Here is a 19,144-nt window from a genome sequence, read left to right as displayed (position 1 = left end):
TTATTATTATTATTTACCACAGTGTGGATACGTGGCTCTTATCGTACAGTCGTTAGTTATTATGGAGCATGAAGCTGCTCTGGATGCAAATGATGACGACCTCATTTATTGGGACTGAGATGAAGTGGAAACTTCCTCCTCCATCTTCCTCCTCCTCCATCTTCATCCTCCTCCTCCTCCTCCTCCTCCTCCTCCTCCTCCTCCTCCTCATCGTGGTTGAACGGTGCAGGACTTTAAACCTGGAACAAACAAGCAGCTGATTCTCCTTCTCTTTACATATTTAGTGTTTAAAAGCAGCATTTTATCTTTCATTTTTTACTTGAATAAAACCTGGATTAAAACAACAACCCCCCTTATCTGTGTTATCTGGTGAAACAGGAGCATCGACGGTTGACTCCCAGATGTCATCTGTAGACTGGTGGAGGTTAGAGGAGGTGAACGGAGGAGGAGGAGGAGGAGAAGTGGTTTCTGAACACAGACGTAGAATATTTGAAGTGTGGAGATAACTAATGAAGGGTGAGGCAGAGAAACAGGGTTAAGGTGTAATTCAGAAATTAAAAAGATGGAGAAGATAGAGAGAAGTGACAGACGCAGCATCGTGGCTGAAGAAGATAAAACTCACGTCTGTTAACAATCCTGTTTATTTAGTCTTTAAAATGAGAATTAGTTCAGTTTAAAAGTCACATACGACAAAGTAAAGCTGCTGCTTCTTCTTCTTCTTCTTCTTCATGTTCCACTTCTTCTTCTTCTTCTTCTTCTTCTTCTTCATGTTCCACTTCTTCTTCTTCTTCATGTTCCACTTCTTCTTCTTCTTCTTCATGTTCAACTTCTTCTTCTTCATGTTCCACTTCTTCTTCTTCTTCTTCATGTTCCACTTCTTCTTCTTCTTCTTGTTCCACTTCTTCTTCTTCTTCTTCTTCTTCTTCTTCTTCTTCATGTTCCACTTCTTCTTCTTCTTCATGTTCCACTTCTTCTTCTTCTTCTTCTTCATGTTCCACTTCTTCTTCTTCTTCTTCTTCTTCTTCTTCTTCATGTTCCACTTCTTCTTCTTCTTCGTGTTCCACTTCTTCTTCTTCTTCTTCTTCATGTTCCACTTCTTCTTCTTCTTCTCGTCCATAATTAACCAGTTCACTCCGCAGACTCCAGATAAACTTTGCTCCTCTAATTTTTTAGGGGATGGATGAAGGAGCCACATATTAATATTAACAATAATTAATATGAAATCTGAAAAATATTCTATATAAAAATATATATAAATAGAGTTCAGTCTAATTAAAGCGTCCTCACTCCAAAAACAATCACTTTAAATGAAACGTTATTATGACTACTAATAATTATAATAAATATAATAATAGAGAACTCATTCTGATGTAAATAATGTTGAGGCTGATTGATGGATCATCTAGTCACGTTAACCACAGTGGAGTCGCCAAAATATTAGGGACGGCGCAACACGGCCCAAGTTTGTGGAGAGTGTATTTCAGAGTTCATCCTCCATCAGCCTCTCCACATCTACACCACATATTGTGACTGTCACACTCTCCCCCATCTCCTCTCTCCAGTCAGTCTGTGATGCCTCCCCCCGTCCTCCCCCCACCCCGATGATTGATAGGCACGAGGCTCTAATCTAAAGGAACATTTCTCTGCTCTGTCCGGCCGCTATCAGTCCGGCCCGGCAGCTCCAGAGTGGGGAGGCGCTGGCAGGCCCGGCGCTGGTGGCAGGACGGGACATTGGCACGCTTGATTAGCAGCTTATTATCAGATCCCTGGCCGCTCCTGCAGCCCCCACATCCTGCATACCTTCCTCCAAACACACAAACACACTCCGCTCGTGACTGCGTTAACACATCATAGAGTTTAACGTAAAAAAAAAAAGAAGCAGCAGCAGCAGCAGCCGGGTTAAACGTCCAGACCGTCGTAAAGTCTCAGAAATGACTGATAACGTGAGCGCGACGCGTGCTCACCTGTTGCTGCAGGTGTTTCTGAACATTCGAGTTATCAGCGGAGCCTCTGGATATGACTGCCTGTAATATTAAACAGATACAGGCTGATAGAAGACAGGAATATAATGAGTCTGCTGTTAGGGAGACACAACGGAACATGTGTTACCCTAAGAGAAATGAAGGCTCCGATAAATGCTTCTAAATGGGGATGTTTTCATGCGAGATTAAGTTTAAACTCACTTAAAAAACACTGAATCTGTCAGAATGTTTCTCATTTTCCTGCGTTTCTGCAGAATAAAAACTTCTACCATCGCGTTGAACCATCTGAACTGAGATTACTTTGACTCATTCTATAACAATAATATATATATGTAATGAATAGTGTTGATCTCGTCCTGGGGAGTCACATGAATCCACAACATTATCAGTATTTCTATGGATCCTACGCAAGAGTTTAAAGAATTACAGGCTAAAAACTACCTGCAGAAATCTGCCTGCTTTATTTTTTTAGATGCAGAAACAAACATGAATGGTAGCCATTAGCATCACCATTAGCATCACCATTAGCATCACCATTAGCATCACCCTTAGCATCAGCTGTTGAGAGTCTTTGTTGAGTTCTTGTCTGAAACACAACAATGACTCTTGTTGGTTTGGTTCTTCTCTGTGACAGACCCTTATGTTTCTAACCGTGTCTGGTGGGTAAACATCTGCTAACATCTTAGCATCTTCAATAGAATAGAATCGAATCGAATCGAATCGAATCAAATAGAATAGAACAGAATAGAACAGAACACCCTTTATTGTCATTGTACAGTCCTCTTCTCTGTATCAGTGCAGAGACAAAGTATTTATAGAGAGTTAGAAATATAAAATGTAATATCAAAAGACAGATATTTTACCAGTATTGCACATTTTATTGCACCAAAAAAAAAAAAGCAGCAGCAGCATCAGTGGCATCTTTCTGTTTCCACTCTGATCCATCGTCTCGTATTTTTACTCAAACTGATCTAAACTCGGTGGAATCTGTTAACATCATGGTAGCATCTTAGCTTTGTAGTTGAACTTTTATTTGGTTTGTTTGAATCGCGTGCAGGAGGTGGAGACTCCGGTCGGATCCGTCCTTGGAGCTTTTAACGTCTCGTTCTGGGACATTTTTAACTGCCACTGAAATCTTCAGGTTTCTTCTTCTGCGTTGTCGTACGAGAGGAAGTCCTCTCTTTCACACATGTCCCTCATCATCACAGTATCTCTTCCTTATCACGTTCAGCGTCGGTATCTCCCTCTCACCAGCTTCCTTCCTTTATTAGACAACAATCACTTGTTTTCCCCAGTTTTGTTTCTGCACTAGCAACGGAAAAAAGCTGAAATGGAATAAGAGGAGGTTATTTGGAGGAGGCTGGTGACTCCTGGTGTGTGTTTCAGCCGACGACTTTATCCCCGTGGTTTTCTTCTTTCTTCCAAACTTCCTTCAGTCTCTTCTGTTTAATCCTCTAAATGACCCTGAATGAGTCGAGTGAGTCTATCAACTTTTTTCCGGCCATGATTGAAACGTCCTCCTTTTTCCTTTTTCTTTTTTCAGCAGCAGCCAGAAGGAAGTTGTAAAAGCAGACATGAATTAATGATTGAATTAATTATCGGAGTCACATACCGTACAATTAATTTTGTGGCTTTGCCTCAGTCTTTATTTCCTCTCTCCCCCTCCGACCCCCCTCCAGTCTGTGAATGTCAAGAAACATTTTCTAATTAATTTATGTGTGATTATCAGGGGGGAGTTTCTGGAAGGTCTCCACTTTCAATTTGTGACAGGCAGAGATAGAGGTGGGAGCACAGTCACATTTACTTTACTTATTTCCAAGATGTCCGTCCTCCTCCTCCGCTCATCGCTCTCCAAACCTTTCTCTTCTTTTTTTCTTTTCCCCCGACGTCTCTGAAACAAACTCGACATTTTCAAAAGAGATTCTGAACGTGGACACAAACAAGGATCCGTTTATTTAAAGGAAGCGTCACAATGTTCAGAGAAATAAAAGAATCATCAACGTCTCTGTGACTGAGCCGTTACCACGGAGACCAGGTCAAAGGATGTGATGAGAAACATCTTCATCGAGGAGGAGGAGAGGACGAAGGATGAGGAGACGGAGGAGGAGGAGAAGGAAAGCGAAGGGGAGACACTGAAGATGAAGAGTAAGGAGAAAGAAGAAGTGATGAGGAGAAGCGCAACAATGAAGAGGAGGAAGAAGAAGAAATTGTATCTCCTCCTCCTTCTTCTCCTCCTCCATCTTTGGTTCATCTTAATTTTTCTTCCTCCATGTTTCTGTCCGTCCTTGAAACTCCTCAACCTGACGTTCATGTTCATTCATTCATTCATTTAATACGAGGTGATTCATTAGTAGAGGTTACCACGGTTACAAACACCTCCTCCTCCACATCCTTGGATCTAGCTCTGGTTCTAATTATTGGAGGAACATCTAGAGTCCAGTAAAACCAAACTCAATAGAACTTTTCTAGAAAACATTTAAGTTTCTACAAACTCTGAGTCATGAACAGACTTTAATGATAAACGAGGGGTTTTAGTTTGAGTCTGGAGACGTCAGAGGTCAGAGGTCAGACCTGGACCTGGACCTGGACCAGGACCAGGACCAGGACCCGGAGGAGGAGGAGGAGGAGGAGGAGGAGCCGAGGAGACTCTTAACGTTCACTTCTGTCTTATAATAATAAGAGGTTATAATAATAATAAATGAAACTCAGACGATTGAACTCCAGAATGAAGTTTCAGGATGTGAATGTCAGTCGTTTGTCTTCAGTCAGAGGAGGAGGAGGAGGAGGAGGAGGAGGAGGAGGAGGAGAAGAAGGAGGAAGGGGGGGCTCATCTCATCAACAGTAGCCCGGTGTCACCTGTTCTCATTTCGTCCTCTGAACAGAAAAAAAAAATAAAAAATGCTTTTAGTTTCTTTTTTTTTCCTTCGCCCCCTCGGTTTATCTTTCTTCACATATTTGTGAATTTGCATGTTTGCTTCTTGCTCTTTTCTGCCGCTGTATGTATTTTGTAGATAAAAGTTCAGCAGTGCAGTTAAGAGAAATTAGTTGGGTAAACAGTGGTAAATGTCAATGATAAAGTTCTGTTGAAGCTCATCTGATTAGCGCGGCTACGCAGGTGTCTTATCTCGCCTGTGCAACAGAGGGTAAAATGGAAATGATTGCGTGGTCCTGAGCAGGAGATGCCTTATCCCCACAAAACGTCTATCTGCCTCCCAACACAGCCACCGGACTCCGGGGACCCGGGGGGAGTCAGGAGGAGGAGGAGGAGGAAGAGGAGGAGGTGGTCGTTAGTTTGAGGCCTTTTATTGGACGATGTTGAAGCGTTAATGAGACGAGAAAGAGGACGAGAAATGGTTTGATCAGAGAAACGAGAGGATGGAAGAGAAGAAAATATTAAAACAGCTGATCAGAGATGGATGAATGAATGAATGATGGATTAATGGTTCAATAGATGTATAGTTGGGTGTCATATGTGAACATGGTGTAAATAGTTGTTCAGCATATATATATATAGTATAAAGTAATCTAGTTATATTCTAAGTTGTGACATCACAGACCCGTTCAGTTTCTAGACGTATGAGTCATCATTTCATCCTCGTGTTCTCAGACTTTAATAAACTGTGTTAACAGACAGAGACTCAGTGGACGGATCTTCATCGTGTCCCAGGAGGCCGGGGGGGGGGGGGACTGTCAGTCAGCTGAGGTTAAACCCCCCCTATTAGCTCGGGGTCGTAGATAAAGATTTCCTGTTGTGTGGTGTCAAAAAATCAATAGCTCCGCCGAGATGAGCTCATTTGATATCAACAATAGTCTTTTTAAAAAATCAATTAGGCCGGAGAGAAGAAGAACATCAGTGTCGGGTTCCACCTTTCTTTCTATTCTCACCCCCCCTCACCTCCACACCCCCACCCCCCCACCTCCCGGCCTTTATTTGCTGAGCTCTGATTGGACGACACAGGTCGAGAGTCATTCATGAGGAAAGGCTCCTTTACTTTGGTCTAAATCTGTTTATGATCAGTAGCTTCACAACAAATAAACCACAAACTCCACTGATCTGAAAAACTCTTTGATTACAGATTTGAGACATTTTAACTCAGGGCTTCACTAATTATCAGCGGAGACTTGATAACGTGTCCGTTGGGAGGCATAAAAACGACAGTTTATTAGGAACACTTGTAAATCACCACCTTTCTGACGCAGTTTCAACTCAACTTATTTAGATTAGAGCAGCTTCACTGGCGTACCTAATAAAGTGGCCGGGGCGTGAAATAATGGAACAAACTTCATCCCAACGTCCTCGAGTCCAAGTTGACATCTCAACTATTTCCTATTTTATTAAAACCACATGAAAAGGTGAAGTTTCTAGTCTGGATCTTTATTCTTTAAACAGAGTCAAACTTTTAAACTGTGTCATGAAGCAGCTTCACGTTGGGGAACCGTCGCGGATTCTTCCTGAAGCTGTGGACAGTTTCCACTAAGGAAGCATTTATTAATAATATGACACATTATGAGGTAAGATAACAGCCCACCTGCAGCTTTAATTAATTTTCCTTCCCAGCTGAACATGAACCAGGAGATGTAGAGTAAAATAATAAATCCTCCGAGGTCAGGACACGCAGCTGATTTATAGATGGAATAAAAACCTAAACCAGGAACCTGGAACAAATCAATCAGGTTAATATTTGTGAACGAGTATCGATCGATATCTTTTTAACTTGAATGATCTTTTAAATCACTCAGTGGTTAATTGTGTTCATCATTTCATTAATGACGGACTGATGGTTTTATTGTGTCTCAGCTGCCTGGATGCCCCAGTGGCTCCTGAAGTGTCTGTATTGATAAGCCTTTGTGTGCTGGGGGGGTAGGTGTGTGTGTGTGTGTGTGTGTGTGTGTGTGTGTGTGTGTGTGTGTGTTTTTTTTTTGGGGGGGGGGTTAGTGTGATGTTGTGTACCTGTGTGTCACAGAGGCCGGTGTTGTAGATTTCGATAATGAGGACGTCACAGGTGAAGAAGACGTAGGAGGCGACTCTCCTTAGTTCTAGTCGTGGGTTCAGTTCAGGGTCTAGGACTCAAGGACCAATCAGGACGCAGCCCTGTAACAGTGGGCGGGGCTTAATTTACTCAGCCGACCATTATTGGAGGCAAACTTTAATTAGGTAGAGGCCTTTATTTCTACTTTCATTTGTTTCATACCAGGAGGGAAGGAAGGAAGGAAGGAAAAGAGGGAGGAAGGAAGTTAGTTTAGAGAAGTTAGAGAAGACGTCTCTTTGTCAGGTTTCAGGGTTTAATGGACGTTAGTTGAACCAGTTCCTGATGGTTTTTACCAGAGTTTCTGTTCTTTAAACTTCGTCCGTCTCTTAGAACTAAAGAAGCTCCTGAGCTCCTCGTCTCTTTTTGTTTTCTGTATAAACTGAATCTGACTGTCGTTGGTCTCATACAGCTTCAGACCAGGGACGTGCTATCAGCCCCCACTAATGAGTCCTGCTCACTAATCCCAACAGGTTAGCTGTGTTCAGGGTGGGTTGGGGGGGGGGGTAATGCTAATCCCTGTTAATTACCCCTCCTGCCCACCACCAGACCTCCTTAATAACCCAGCGCTGCTTATCGATACGGCTGCACAGGCTGATACTACCCCCCCCCAAAGAGTCGCAAATTTGATTCAGAGATTTAAGTGTCGTCTGCGTACGGTGTCATCCACCATCTTCTTCTTCTTCTTCTTCTACTGCTGCTGCTGCTGCAGGCTCAGGATGTTCTGTGGATGTTCTGGATGTTGGGCCGGGGCTCTTATAATATAATTATATAATTATAAAAGTTATTTCTGACTTTGTTATAGTTGAAATAAGCTAAAAATAAAAAGTCCATGTGAACATGTTACTGGTTAATGGAGCCAGATGAACGGCTCAGTGTGTCTGCATCCATCATGAAGACGTCATGATGTTTATCTGAACCTGGACTCGGCCACATCGACCCGCGGCTCAGATCAAACGACGTGATGCAAACAGGCCACGGAGGGAGGGAGGGGGGCGCCGGCCCTGAAACCCCACGGACCACAGCCTTGTTTAGAAGTTAGTGTGTGTGTTGCCGTTTCACAACGAGGGTCAGCGGAGCCGGTCAGCCTGATAAGTGAGACCATGTGATCCGGACCGGCCAATGAGGCGAGGCCAGACTGGACAGTGATGGAGTGCAGAGATAAGCGGGGTCAGAGTGGCCAAACCGAGGCCCCCCCCATCCGATGATAGGAGATCGGATCGGTGCTGGACAAACTGGACTTCAGCCTCTGCAGGGTGGACCCTCCGAGGACTCATGTCGCAAGCTTTCAACCTCCAGAATCTCACAGAAACTTAGACCCATGCACCCTCAGAACCAGAGACTCAGCCCGACCTGACCCAGTTAGCCTGGGTCCAAACCCAGGTCCCTGGTCTCTGGTCCCAGGTCTCTGGTCTCTGGTCTCTGGTCTCATGTCCCAGGTCTCATGTCCCAGGTCCCATGTCCCAGGTCCCAGGTCTACGTTAGCGTGCAATAGTTCCCAGGTCTCAGGTCCCAGGTCTCAGGTCCCAGGTCTCAGGTCCCACGTCTCTGGTCTCTGGTCTCAGGTCTACGTTAGCGCGCCATAGTTCCCAGGTCTCAGGTCTCTGGTCTCATGTCCCAGGTCCCAGGTCCCAGGTCTACGTTATTGTGCCATAGTTCCCAGGTCTCAGGTCTCTGGTCTCATGTCCCAGGTCCCAGGTCCCAGGTCTACGTTATTGTGCCATAGTTCCCAGGTCTACGTTAGCGTGCCATAGTTCCCAGGTCTCAGGTCTACGTTATTGTGCCACAGTTCCCAGGCGTCTCTACCAGTCGTCTGTGACACCTGTGTCTGTGAGTTGTTGTTGTTACGAGTTAAAGAGAAAACGAAACCACTTCCTGAACCACAAACCTTCGCCTGACGCAACAAGACAGAAATCTGGTTTTATTAGCGTGAACGTCGCTGCCTCCTCTCCTTCTTCCCTCAAAACCACGCTCCTTCCTGCCCCCCCCCACCCCTCTGCTCCTCCTCCTCCTCCTCCTCCTCCTCCTCCTCCTCCGGCTGTGGGAAAGCCATTTTATCAGCGTCTGTCCGTTGTTCTCTGGTGGGGATAGATACAGAGAAGATAGATGAGTGTTTTGACATGGAGAGTGTTAGACAAACACTGTTATCAGCCCCACCACTTTACACCGACCCCCCGAAAACTGTCTCCTGAACCCAGAGGAGGAGGAGGAGGAGGAGGAGGAGGAGGAGGAGGCAGATTTTGTAATGTTTTGATCAGAGGGAGACGCTGCTCCTGCTGCTCCTGCTCCTCCTGCTGCTCCTTCATTTATCCTCTAAAGTTTGTGTGGATGGATCAGAGCTGCTCTATCTGAGGAGGTTCAGGCCACGGCCGTCGCTGCCATCCGTCTGCACTTATCTGCTCTTTACTCTGAGGAAGTACACAGCCCCCCCTTCCTCCCTCCTCCTCCCCCCCTTCCTCCCTCCTCCTCCCTCCCTTCCTCCCTCCTCCTCCCTCCCTCCTCCTCCCTCCCTCCTCCTCCTCCTCCTCCTCCTCCGTCCTCCGTCCTCCGTCCTCCGTCCATGTTGTTCTGAGGGTTCAGGTCAAGTTCAAGTCTCATGTCGTTGGTGTTAGTTTGTGTTTTTATTTCATGTCGTGAGTCTGAGTCTGTGGAGCCTGAACAGAGTCTGATTCACTGCGTCGCTTCATTTACAGATATTTTATTTTAAATTTACAGTTTTATTTCAGACGGACGTCGGCCGGTTTCAGGCGTCTCCCTCTAGTTTCACATCTCACTAAACAATAAATGGACAAGACAGTTTTATTCCAGTATTCAGACATTTTTGGGGACATTTAAAAAACAAAACAAAAAAAAAGCATTTACATTTTTGCAGATTGCTGATCGACCGAATTTCTTTATTATTATTATTATTTATTACTTCCTGAAAACATGAGGAAAAGTCTCAGTGATGCAGGATCATTGATTTGTTCTTGTCTTTTAATTCAGGACAGAAACTATAAACCTGTAGATCAAATATTAGAGATATTTAACTCTTTTAACTCCAAAGGTTTGTGGCGTTTTCCCTCTAGTTTCTCATCTTTCAATAAATGAACAGTTTTATTCCAGTGTTCAGTAAAAAAAAAAAAACATTATTTATTTATTTATTTGACTTTATATATCAAGATGTCTTTCCATGGACGTCTCATCGTACAAACATCAAATCACAGTAAAGAATATTTATTTATTCACTATTTGTCTTTTTATTTTATTTTTACACCAGAGGAGATTAAGTCTTAATTCAGTTTTATAAACTGAACCAGATGTTGGTGACGTCTCCTCCAGCTTCTCCTCTTTAAACCTGGATCTATGAAGGTTTAGAACCAGAGGATGAAGGAAGCAGAAGATATTTAAGGGATGGATCAGAGGATTTCATGAATCAATATCACATCTTTCAAATCTTTCAAAAGATCTGAAAATCATCGTGTGTCGCGGATGAATTCTCCAGTATATTTATCGACACTTCCAGACATTTTATTATCGATGTTTCTATGTTGTTTAAATGACCTTTATGAACAGCTGACGTCCAGCTGCTAGAACAAACTCGTGTGCAAAGACAATAAAGTTCTTGTTCTTGTTGTTGTTGTTGCAGAGGAGCTGCAGTTAACGGAGGACGGCGTCGTGGCCGTAGGAGACGTCCGTCCAGACACGACCTGGGGTCCTTACGCCGGGATCATCCAATCAGAGAGCAGCGCTCATGAGGCGGAGGCCGAGGTGAGAGTCTGAGTCTTCAGCTTCATCCGAGCTAAAGGAATAAAATCTGTTGTTAACACGAACACGACGCAGAGACTCCAGGACGTTGGGATGAAGCCTGGTTCATCAGGTCACTCCCTGGCCACTTTATTAGGGACACTAGTGACGCATAATCAGGTGTTTCCGATATTTTCTGCTGGTTGAGAGAAGAATCGCTGCAGTTCATCCACTTAATGAGCTATTTTATCGTCACGATGAGTGAATACTGCAGAATAATTCAAGTATGAGGATGATTCTAATGACGTGAAGAATCAGGAGTCAAACAACTGAACTTTCACTGTAAACATCTTTTAGAAATCTGATGCATTTTAGCTTTTACCATTTATTTCTTTTAATAAAGGCTTTTTAAAAGTCGGTCAGCTTCTCCCTGGTTTACCACAATTTATCAATTCATACATTAAAGAACAACTTTTACTCATCCACAAAAAGAAGCAGAGTTTTAGATTTTCAGGTTAGCTTAGCTTAGCTTAGCTTAGCTTAGCTTGGAGTGAGTTTATCAGTATTTTACTACAATTAAGGACAAATTCCTTTAAACCTTTCAGGTGAAATGATGACACTCTTGTTGTTACCGCGCGGTAATTTCACCCGGCAACAAGAAATACTGTTTTCTGATTGGCTGATAGTTTCCTCCTCCATTCATATATAAATCTCCTTTATATCCAGGTTTTGCTCCTAATGTGCGGTGACTTTTATCCTGAGAAATGTCGTGTGGTGTCTGAACTTACTGCATGAAAAGTCGTCACACTTGCAACTTCAGCTTTTAGCATAAAACAGTTGTTTTGGTCGATGTCTGATGTTTTTATTTTAAACCAACAACAACAGAAACGGCTTTTTTTTTTTTTTTGGACGACTTCACATTTGAAAAGGTGTGAAACAGTGAATGTGACGAAATCCACCGATTTCATGAGCCTCAGTCTGACCTGAGTCATGTGGAACATGATGTAGAACCTGAGTCAGGTGCTGATTCACCTGGATGATGTGTCTGGTATTTAGCTCCGCCCACTGACTCCTGTGTCAGAATATTAGGAACGCGTGTCAGAGTTTCCTGGTTCATTCACACATCTCCTACGTTACTGAAGCTTCGCATCTTTAATTTCGAGTTTTTAATAAAATCTAAATAGTTGAGATGATAACTTGGATCAGTTCAGCCCCGCCCACTTTATTAGGTACAGGAAGGGGAGGGGCCAGAGTACGACGCCAACACTGTAAAGGTCAGAGGTCAGACAGGAACCAGAGTGTGTGTGTGTGTGTGTGTGTGTGTGTGTGTGTGGTTGTGTGTGTGTGTGTGTGTGTGAGTGTGTTAGTGTTAGTGTGTGTGTGTGTGTGAGTGTGTGTGTTTGTGTTTAAGTGTGTGTGTGTTAGTGTGTGTGTTAGTGTGATGCATGTGTGTGTGTGTGTGTGTGTGTGAGTGAGTGTTTAAGTGTGTGTGTGTGACTGTGTGTGTGTGTGTGTGATGCATGTGTGTGTGTGTGTGTGTGTTAGTGTGTGTGTTAGTGTGATGCATGTGTGTGTGTGTGTGTGTGAGTGTGTTTAAGTGTGTGTGTGTGACTGTGTGTGTGTGTGTGTGATAGTGTGTGTTTAAGTGTGTGTGTGTGTGTGTGTGTGATGCGTGTGTGTGTTAGTGTGTTAGTGTTAGTGTGTGTGTGTGAGTGTGTTTAAGTGTGTGTGTTAGTGTTAGTGTGTGTGTGTGTGTGTGTTAGTGTGATGCGTGTGTGTGTTTAAGTGTGTGTGTTAGTGTTAGTGTGTTAGTGTTAGTGTGTGTGTGTGAGTGTGTTTAAGTGTGTGTGTTAGTGAGTGTTTAAGTGTGTGTGTGTGACTGTGTGTGTGTGTGTGTGATAGTGTGTGTTTAAGTGTGTGTGTGTGTGTGTGTGATGCGTGTGTGTGTTAGTGTGTTAGTGTTAGTGTGTGTGTGTGAGTGTTTGTGTGCTGGTGTTTAGTGTGTAGTGTAGTGTGTGTGTGTGTGTTAGTGTGATGCGTGTGTGTGTTTAAGTGTGTGTGTTAGTGTTAGTGTGTTAGTGTTAGTGTGTGTGTGTGAGTGTGTTTAAGTGTGTGTGTTAGTGTTAGTGTGTGTGTGTGTGTGACCGGATGGACTCGTATCTATCATGATCCTGGATCCTGACTCCGCGCAGCTTCTTCTTCTTCAAGTTTCTCTAAAAAAAAAACTACATTCAGATAAATCCTCAACCTTTCCCCCATCACTCTCCTCCTCTCCTCTCCTCTCCTGTTCCCTCCTCCTCCTCCTCCTCCTCCTCCTCCTCTCCTCCTCCCCAGACGTCTGCCTGTCTTTTATCTCCACATGGCGCCATCCTCCTCCTGGACAACAAACCCCAGTGATTGATTCCTGCCTGATAGTCTCTCATTTCCAAGATTTCATTTATTATCAGCGTTCAGATAGATGCCTCTCTCTGTCTCACCCCCCGTCACCTTTTGTTCTTCCCCTCCCTTCCTCTGTCCGTCCCGTCCTCTTCTTCTTCTTCTTCTTCTCCTTCCTCTTCTTCTTCTTCTTCTTCTTCTTCCTGCTCCTCTTCCTCGTTCAGCCTCTGTATCTTTGGGCCGGAGCAGAGAGGAGACGGACCTTCGCTATCAGCTGCAGATAGTGGTTGTAATCTCACATTCCTCCCGTGTTTCTCCCCCCTGTCACTCCACATCCTCCCCCTCCGTCCTCCCCCCTCCGTCCTCCCCCCGGTGGGTCAGCAGGGGTCAGGGCCGTCCTCCATCGGCTCATCTGCAGGACTTTCTTCCTCTAGTATCTGCTGCTCGTTGCTCCCGGTTTCTGGAGCAGATTTGAATCAGATTATTTTGAGGCGTTTCAGTTCGGAGAAAGTTTCTCCTTTAGTTGTGGAAGAGGTTTGTGGCGTCTCCTCCGTCTCCTCCCTCTAGTGTCTCATCTGTCTTTGCTTTTGTTGAGTTGGAGCTTCTGTCCTGATCTGAATCCTTGTTGGACGTTTGTCTTTGATCGGTGGAGCTCAGTCTTCCTCTGAATCCAGCAGCAGCGCCAGAAAATTATCGGATTTGTACGATAATCAGACTCTGTATGATCAATAATAATCATAATATACAATAGTTAGATCCACCTTCCATACATGGCTGTTAGTTTATTTATTCATAAGCTCTTCTATACATGATCTGTGCTAACGTCAAACCGAATATGAACGAACTTTTCCTCAAAATACGATAAATTTAAGCTTCATTTCCATCTGGAATCCAGAGCTAATTTCACCTGCTCACGTTCTCAAACTCTTATAACATGATACAAAGTATTTAAAGCTCCAGATATTCTGGAAAACTATGGACGTAATAAGTTGACTCACAGGACGTTTCGCCCTTTAAATAGTCACAATAATCACAGGAACCATCTAATATGAACCGGAACTGGATTAAAGCCTCAGTGTCGACACGTGTTCAGGTTTTTATCTTCTACCAGAGTCTCTATCGTTCATCTGTCTTATTGACACCTCCTCCTCCTCCTCCTCCGTCCTCGGCCCTGAGGCTCCACCAGCCCCCCCCCTCCCCCCCGGTGCCTCCCCCTCTCTGTGGGTGAGATTGGCACAGCCCGTCGTGTGGCCTCATATTTGCTTGTTGTTTGACCTGAGCTGATAAGACGAGCAGCGACACACAAACAGACACACTGAGGATTATTGTCTGATGTCGACCGACGTGGACTCGTATGTGTCTTTGATGGCACTCAGCTGTTATCGGGGGGGGGGGTTAGAGATCCAGAGCTCATGCTCTCCCTCCACCAGATCTCCCTCATTAGATTAGCAGCGTGTTAACTGGCCTGTGTCATATGGAAATCCTGCCATTTGCATCTCTTGAGAAAGAGGCGTAAAACCATTTATCTATTTAAATATATTCTGGCTGATATGGCTGTTGGACTTTAGAACAGGGAATAATAATGTTTACTGATCAGCTGATCAGCTGGCTGCTGATTCCTCTCACTTTTTGGTTGAGTGAACAACCAGGTCCATGGCAACCGGGAGCGAGCACGACGCCATCATCACCTCCTCCTCCTCCTCCTCCTCCTCCTCCGCTCTGATTGGATCGCACACACAACACATCTGATATTATATCTGCTGGGCTCTGATTGGATCCTGCTTTAATTAACTGATAGTGTGAGCGCGTGTGATTGGACGGAAGTTGTCGTGGATTTTCTGAGCTGATCTGAAGTCGGAGCGGATCCACAGCTGGTTGCATCTGTTGCGTCGTCCCCTCAGAGGACACATGTCCAGAGTCAAGCCTGAGACCACGTCCCCGTTGTCCCGCCTCCTCCTCCCGCCTCCTCGTCCCGGTCCTCGTCTTTCGAGGAACGTCAGCCTGGAGGCGCGATCCTAGAAGGAGCAGAGTGAGGGGAGTTCAAAGCGTTATCACGCTCCCAACGTCTTTTCATCATGTTTTAGAAACAAGCGTTCGCACTAATCCCCCAATAATCTCTCCAGGAGAACTGGGCCGATAAGAGGAGCCACCCACGGCTCCTCAAACACTTTCAGGGTAGTCTCCTCTCACTGCCTCCTCCTCCTCCTCCTCCTCAAGTGTCTCTGCTCCTCTTCCTCCTTCTCTCTCTTCGTCTCTGGAAGGACGAGTGAAGGTGATGAGCGTCTCCTCCTCCTCCTCCTCTTCCTCCTCCTCCTCCTCCTCCTCTTGGAGTTTTTTTAAACCAGACTCTGAGTGGGTTTGTTTACACTCTGATTCTGATCTTAATAGTTTATCTGGACTCATCAACAGTGTTTCTGTGTTGCTCTCCCTCCTCCGCCCATCAAATTAGAATGTTAATTAAAATGCTGCTCCTCCACCAGATGACAAACCCGTGATTACGCCGAGTGGTGAGACACCTTCTGCGATGCCCCCCAGAAGAAGCACGAGCAGCGTCAGACAAACCAGAGACATTTATTTATTAGTTTATTTATTTCAGTAAAATAATTCCTGGGTTTCCACTTTAAAGGTTCCTCCTCCTCCTCCAGGCGTGAACTCAGAACCAGAATCAGATGTGAGATGAAGCCGTGTTATCTGCGGCTGGTGGGTTTAGCGGGAAGGAGGAGGCGCGTGTTTGAATATCGTTTGGCGAAGGTCTTGTTTATGTCGCTAAAAGTTCAGAGTTGTCATTTAATCCACACGGTTCCTGGACACTGAACATTTAAATCCTGAAATTAAAATTAACTACTGAACCAGGTTTAATAGTGGCTCTTAGTTTATTTATAAGCTTCTATACGTGGTCTGTGCTGATGTTTTACTGAAGCAACGTCAAATCATCAAAATATGATCATTCTCCTCAAAATACGTCTGATTTCAAGCCTCTCGTAGGATCATTTATTATCGTCTGCACGGTTCCTCTGGACTTTAATATTTATTCCTGAGTGGTTTTAATAATTATACGTCGGTCACATGGTTTAGAGCCTGGACTCATGTCAGAGATGAACAGAGACGGAGCAAAGTGAAGCTGGGTTTCACTGGGTTCCACTTTCAATCTAAAAATTTGCAGTTTCCTACATTTTCCGAAGGAATTAATTCAACATTAAAAACATTTATTATTTGTTGCAGCATTTTATTAAATGTGAGATAAAGTAGTTGTAACCTGATTGATTCACTGAGGATTAAACCTCCTGTTCCTCCTCCAGGTCAACAGGAGGTTTAACCCTGTGATTTACTGCCAGCGTACAGTCTACAGCGATCTGCCATAATATTAAAACCACTCATACCTTGTAACAATTCATTTTGGCTGGGAAACTTTTGGTCCTGGTTTTCATGGGTGTGGATGTTATTTACACATGTAGCACCCACCTAGACCTTCTGTCTGTCAATCTGGATAAAAGTACTGGTAGAGTTGGGACAGAGGAGGACAGAGAGGAAGAGAGACAAAAGAAACACGAGAGAGGACGAGAAGTGAGATGAGGCAAAGGAGGAAGAGGAGGAGGAGGAGGAGGTGTTCATCACTCAGCAGCAGTGACTGGCTGATATCTGCATCTCGCTGTCATCTGCACCGGCTTCTGCAGGGGGAGGAGGTGGAGGAGGAGGAGGAGGAGGAGGAGAGGAAGAGGGAAAACCTCTATCCCTCTATCTGTGAGCCTGATCTCCGCCGGTTCAGGAGCCGCTTTCCAAGAGTGCCTCATTTTCAAATCTCTTATCTCGGCCCCGTTTTAAGTATCGCAGTTTTATATTTTTACATGTCATTTGCATGCAGCTCATCAAACCTGGCTCCCTCTTCTTTTTTCTTCTTCTCGGAAGTGAGCGGCTGTGCATGAGCACCCCCACACAAGGGAGTAAGCCTCCTCCTCCTCCTCCTCCACCTCCACCTCCTCCTCCTCCTCCTCCTCCTCCTCCTCCTCCTCGTACTCGTACTGTACCGACAGCGTTTGAACCTCGTGAGCCGAATATACGGAGGAAAAATAAAAAGTCTGTGGAGAACGAACGTTGGAGCTGTGTGTGTGTGTGTGTGTGTGTGTGTGTGTGTGTGTGTGTGTGTGTGTGTGTGTGTGTGTGTGTGTGTGTGTGTGTGTGTGTGTGTGTGTGTGTTGGAGGCGGATGAGAGTAGGTTTCTGATTTTTATCTGCCTTCCTTTTCTTCTTTGTATTTTTGGAGGATTCACACAGTGACCTCTTTGTTTGGGACAGTGAGTCCACCCTCCAACCCCCTGGATCGGGAAAGAAACCATTTCCTGTAGCCGAGAGACAGAAAGAGCCGGAGAGACGGAGGAAGAGATAGGACGGTGGAAAGAGGGGAGGAGAGGAAGAGAATCAGAGATTAAGAAAGAAAGAAAGAAAGAGGTGAATAAAGAGGAGGAGGCGGCGCAGGAGAGACAGTGAAAGAGGAGAAGGGAGGAAGACGATGAACTGAATGAGTGAATGAATGAAAAGGAGGAGGTCAGCAGAGGAGCACAGCGGCTTATTAAATTCCCATCCAGATGGTTTGATTGTGGAGAAAATGCTGAGGCTTTTTAGAGCGTTGGCTGTTCACGCGTTCTCATTCAGAACCTCCAGGATTCTGAAAGACGTCGAGAAATGTTTCTGTTTCGTCCTGAAGTTAATACAGAACTCAAAGGTAAAGAAAGATCGGAGAACAAAATGGGAAACTTGGTTCAGACTTCAACAATTAACCGTTAACTTTTAATTAACGAGTCTCGGTTAAACCAGTAAACCTTCCAGATGTGGTCAAACCCCGTCTCTTTATTCGTCTCCATCTGGAGACTCGACAAACAACAGATTAATCTGTTATTTTCTGATTTCTCTGGATCCACAACATCACTTCTTTTATGGATTTTATGATTTGCACAATATAAACGTTTGCAGCGTATTTCTGTGTTTCTTCTTATGCAACAGAACATTCATGGAGATCCACCTGCTTTAGTTTTGGAGGTATATATGCTATGCTAGGTGCTAGCATCATCATTAGCATCTAGAGAAGCGTCATCAGTATTTTCTTATTTCCAGTCTTTGAGAACCCGTTTTGACCCCTTTCTTATTTCTATGTGAACTGGACTGAAGCTGCTCGTCTGGTCTGGTTCAGATCTTGTACATGGAGAAGCTCCTTGATGCTCGTGAGAGTAAGAACCAAGACAAACAAATACGGCCTCATGCTGACGTCTTATTAAGCTTCTTTTTTTACTATAAATCGACTTTAACTGTGGTGGGAATCTGATCCACTGAGGCTTCTACGATATACGCAACAGAATTATTCCACTTTCTTCCCATGGACAGTTTATTCTGAGCCCTGATGTCTCCTGACGTCCTCACATCTATTATACGATATGTTTTCTTTTTCCATTTAATGACGTTTCATAGCAGTAAGTGAAACCATTTACTCCACGGAGACCCAGATGTGGCCGATGCACCGGTGCTCATTTGCATATCCAAACACATTTATTCCCCAGCGGCAGCTGTTAAACCGGCCGTTGACAGCTGGGCCAGAGAAGTCTTAATCTGCTCATCAACAGTTTCTATGAGGCCTCCCTTTCTTTCCTTTTCTTCTTTTAAGAGCAGGGGGTGGGGGGTGGGGGGGGTTCTCATCATCTTCGTCATCATCATCTTCGTCATCACGGGAGAAAGGAGCCATTCTGATAGAGAGCAGGGGAACGGAGGGAGAAAATGAAGAAATGAAATCAGCCTGGCATCATTTGCATTCAAGTTTTATCAGCGTAGGAGGAGGGCGTTTTTTGGCCTGATAAGGAGCGGGAGGTGGAGGGGGAGGTGGAGGGGGAGGGTGGAGGGGGAGGGAAGGAGGTGAGTGTCTGAATCTTATATGAACTGACTTCAGCAGAAGAAGTTGAGTTTGCACAGAAGTGTGAATAGAAGCAGTGAGGACAGGGCGCTGGGGGGGGGGGGTGGGTGGTGATTGGATGTGGGGGTGGGTGGGGGT

The 19,144-nt window shown here is 44.7% G+C and overlaps 1 protein-coding gene across 1 annotated transcript in view; it reads left to right on the top strand.

Annotated features, from left to right (window-relative positions):
- zfpm1 (zinc finger protein, FOG family member 1) overlaps positions 1-19,144 on the top strand; it is an 86,541-nt gene that overhangs the window by 53,520 nt on the left and 13,877 nt on the right. Inside the window, exon 4 of the mRNA XM_047595798.1 lies at positions 10,638-10,759. Within this exon, the coding sequence (XP_047451754.1) occupies positions 10,638-10,759 (122 nt within the window). The remainder of the gene's footprint in view (positions 1-10,637; positions 10,760-19,144) is intronic.

Source organism: Mugil cephalus, chromosome 10 (genome assembly GCF_022458985.1).
Source record: "Mugil cephalus isolate CIBA_MC_2020 chromosome 10, CIBA_Mcephalus_1.1, whole genome shotgun sequence".
In the NCBI taxonomy this organism is placed as follows: Eukaryota; Metazoa; Chordata; class Actinopteri; order Mugiliformes; family Mugilidae; genus Mugil; species Mugil cephalus.
Note: the sequence above shows the minus strand (reverse complement) of the source record. Positions and strands in the feature narration are given on the sequence as shown.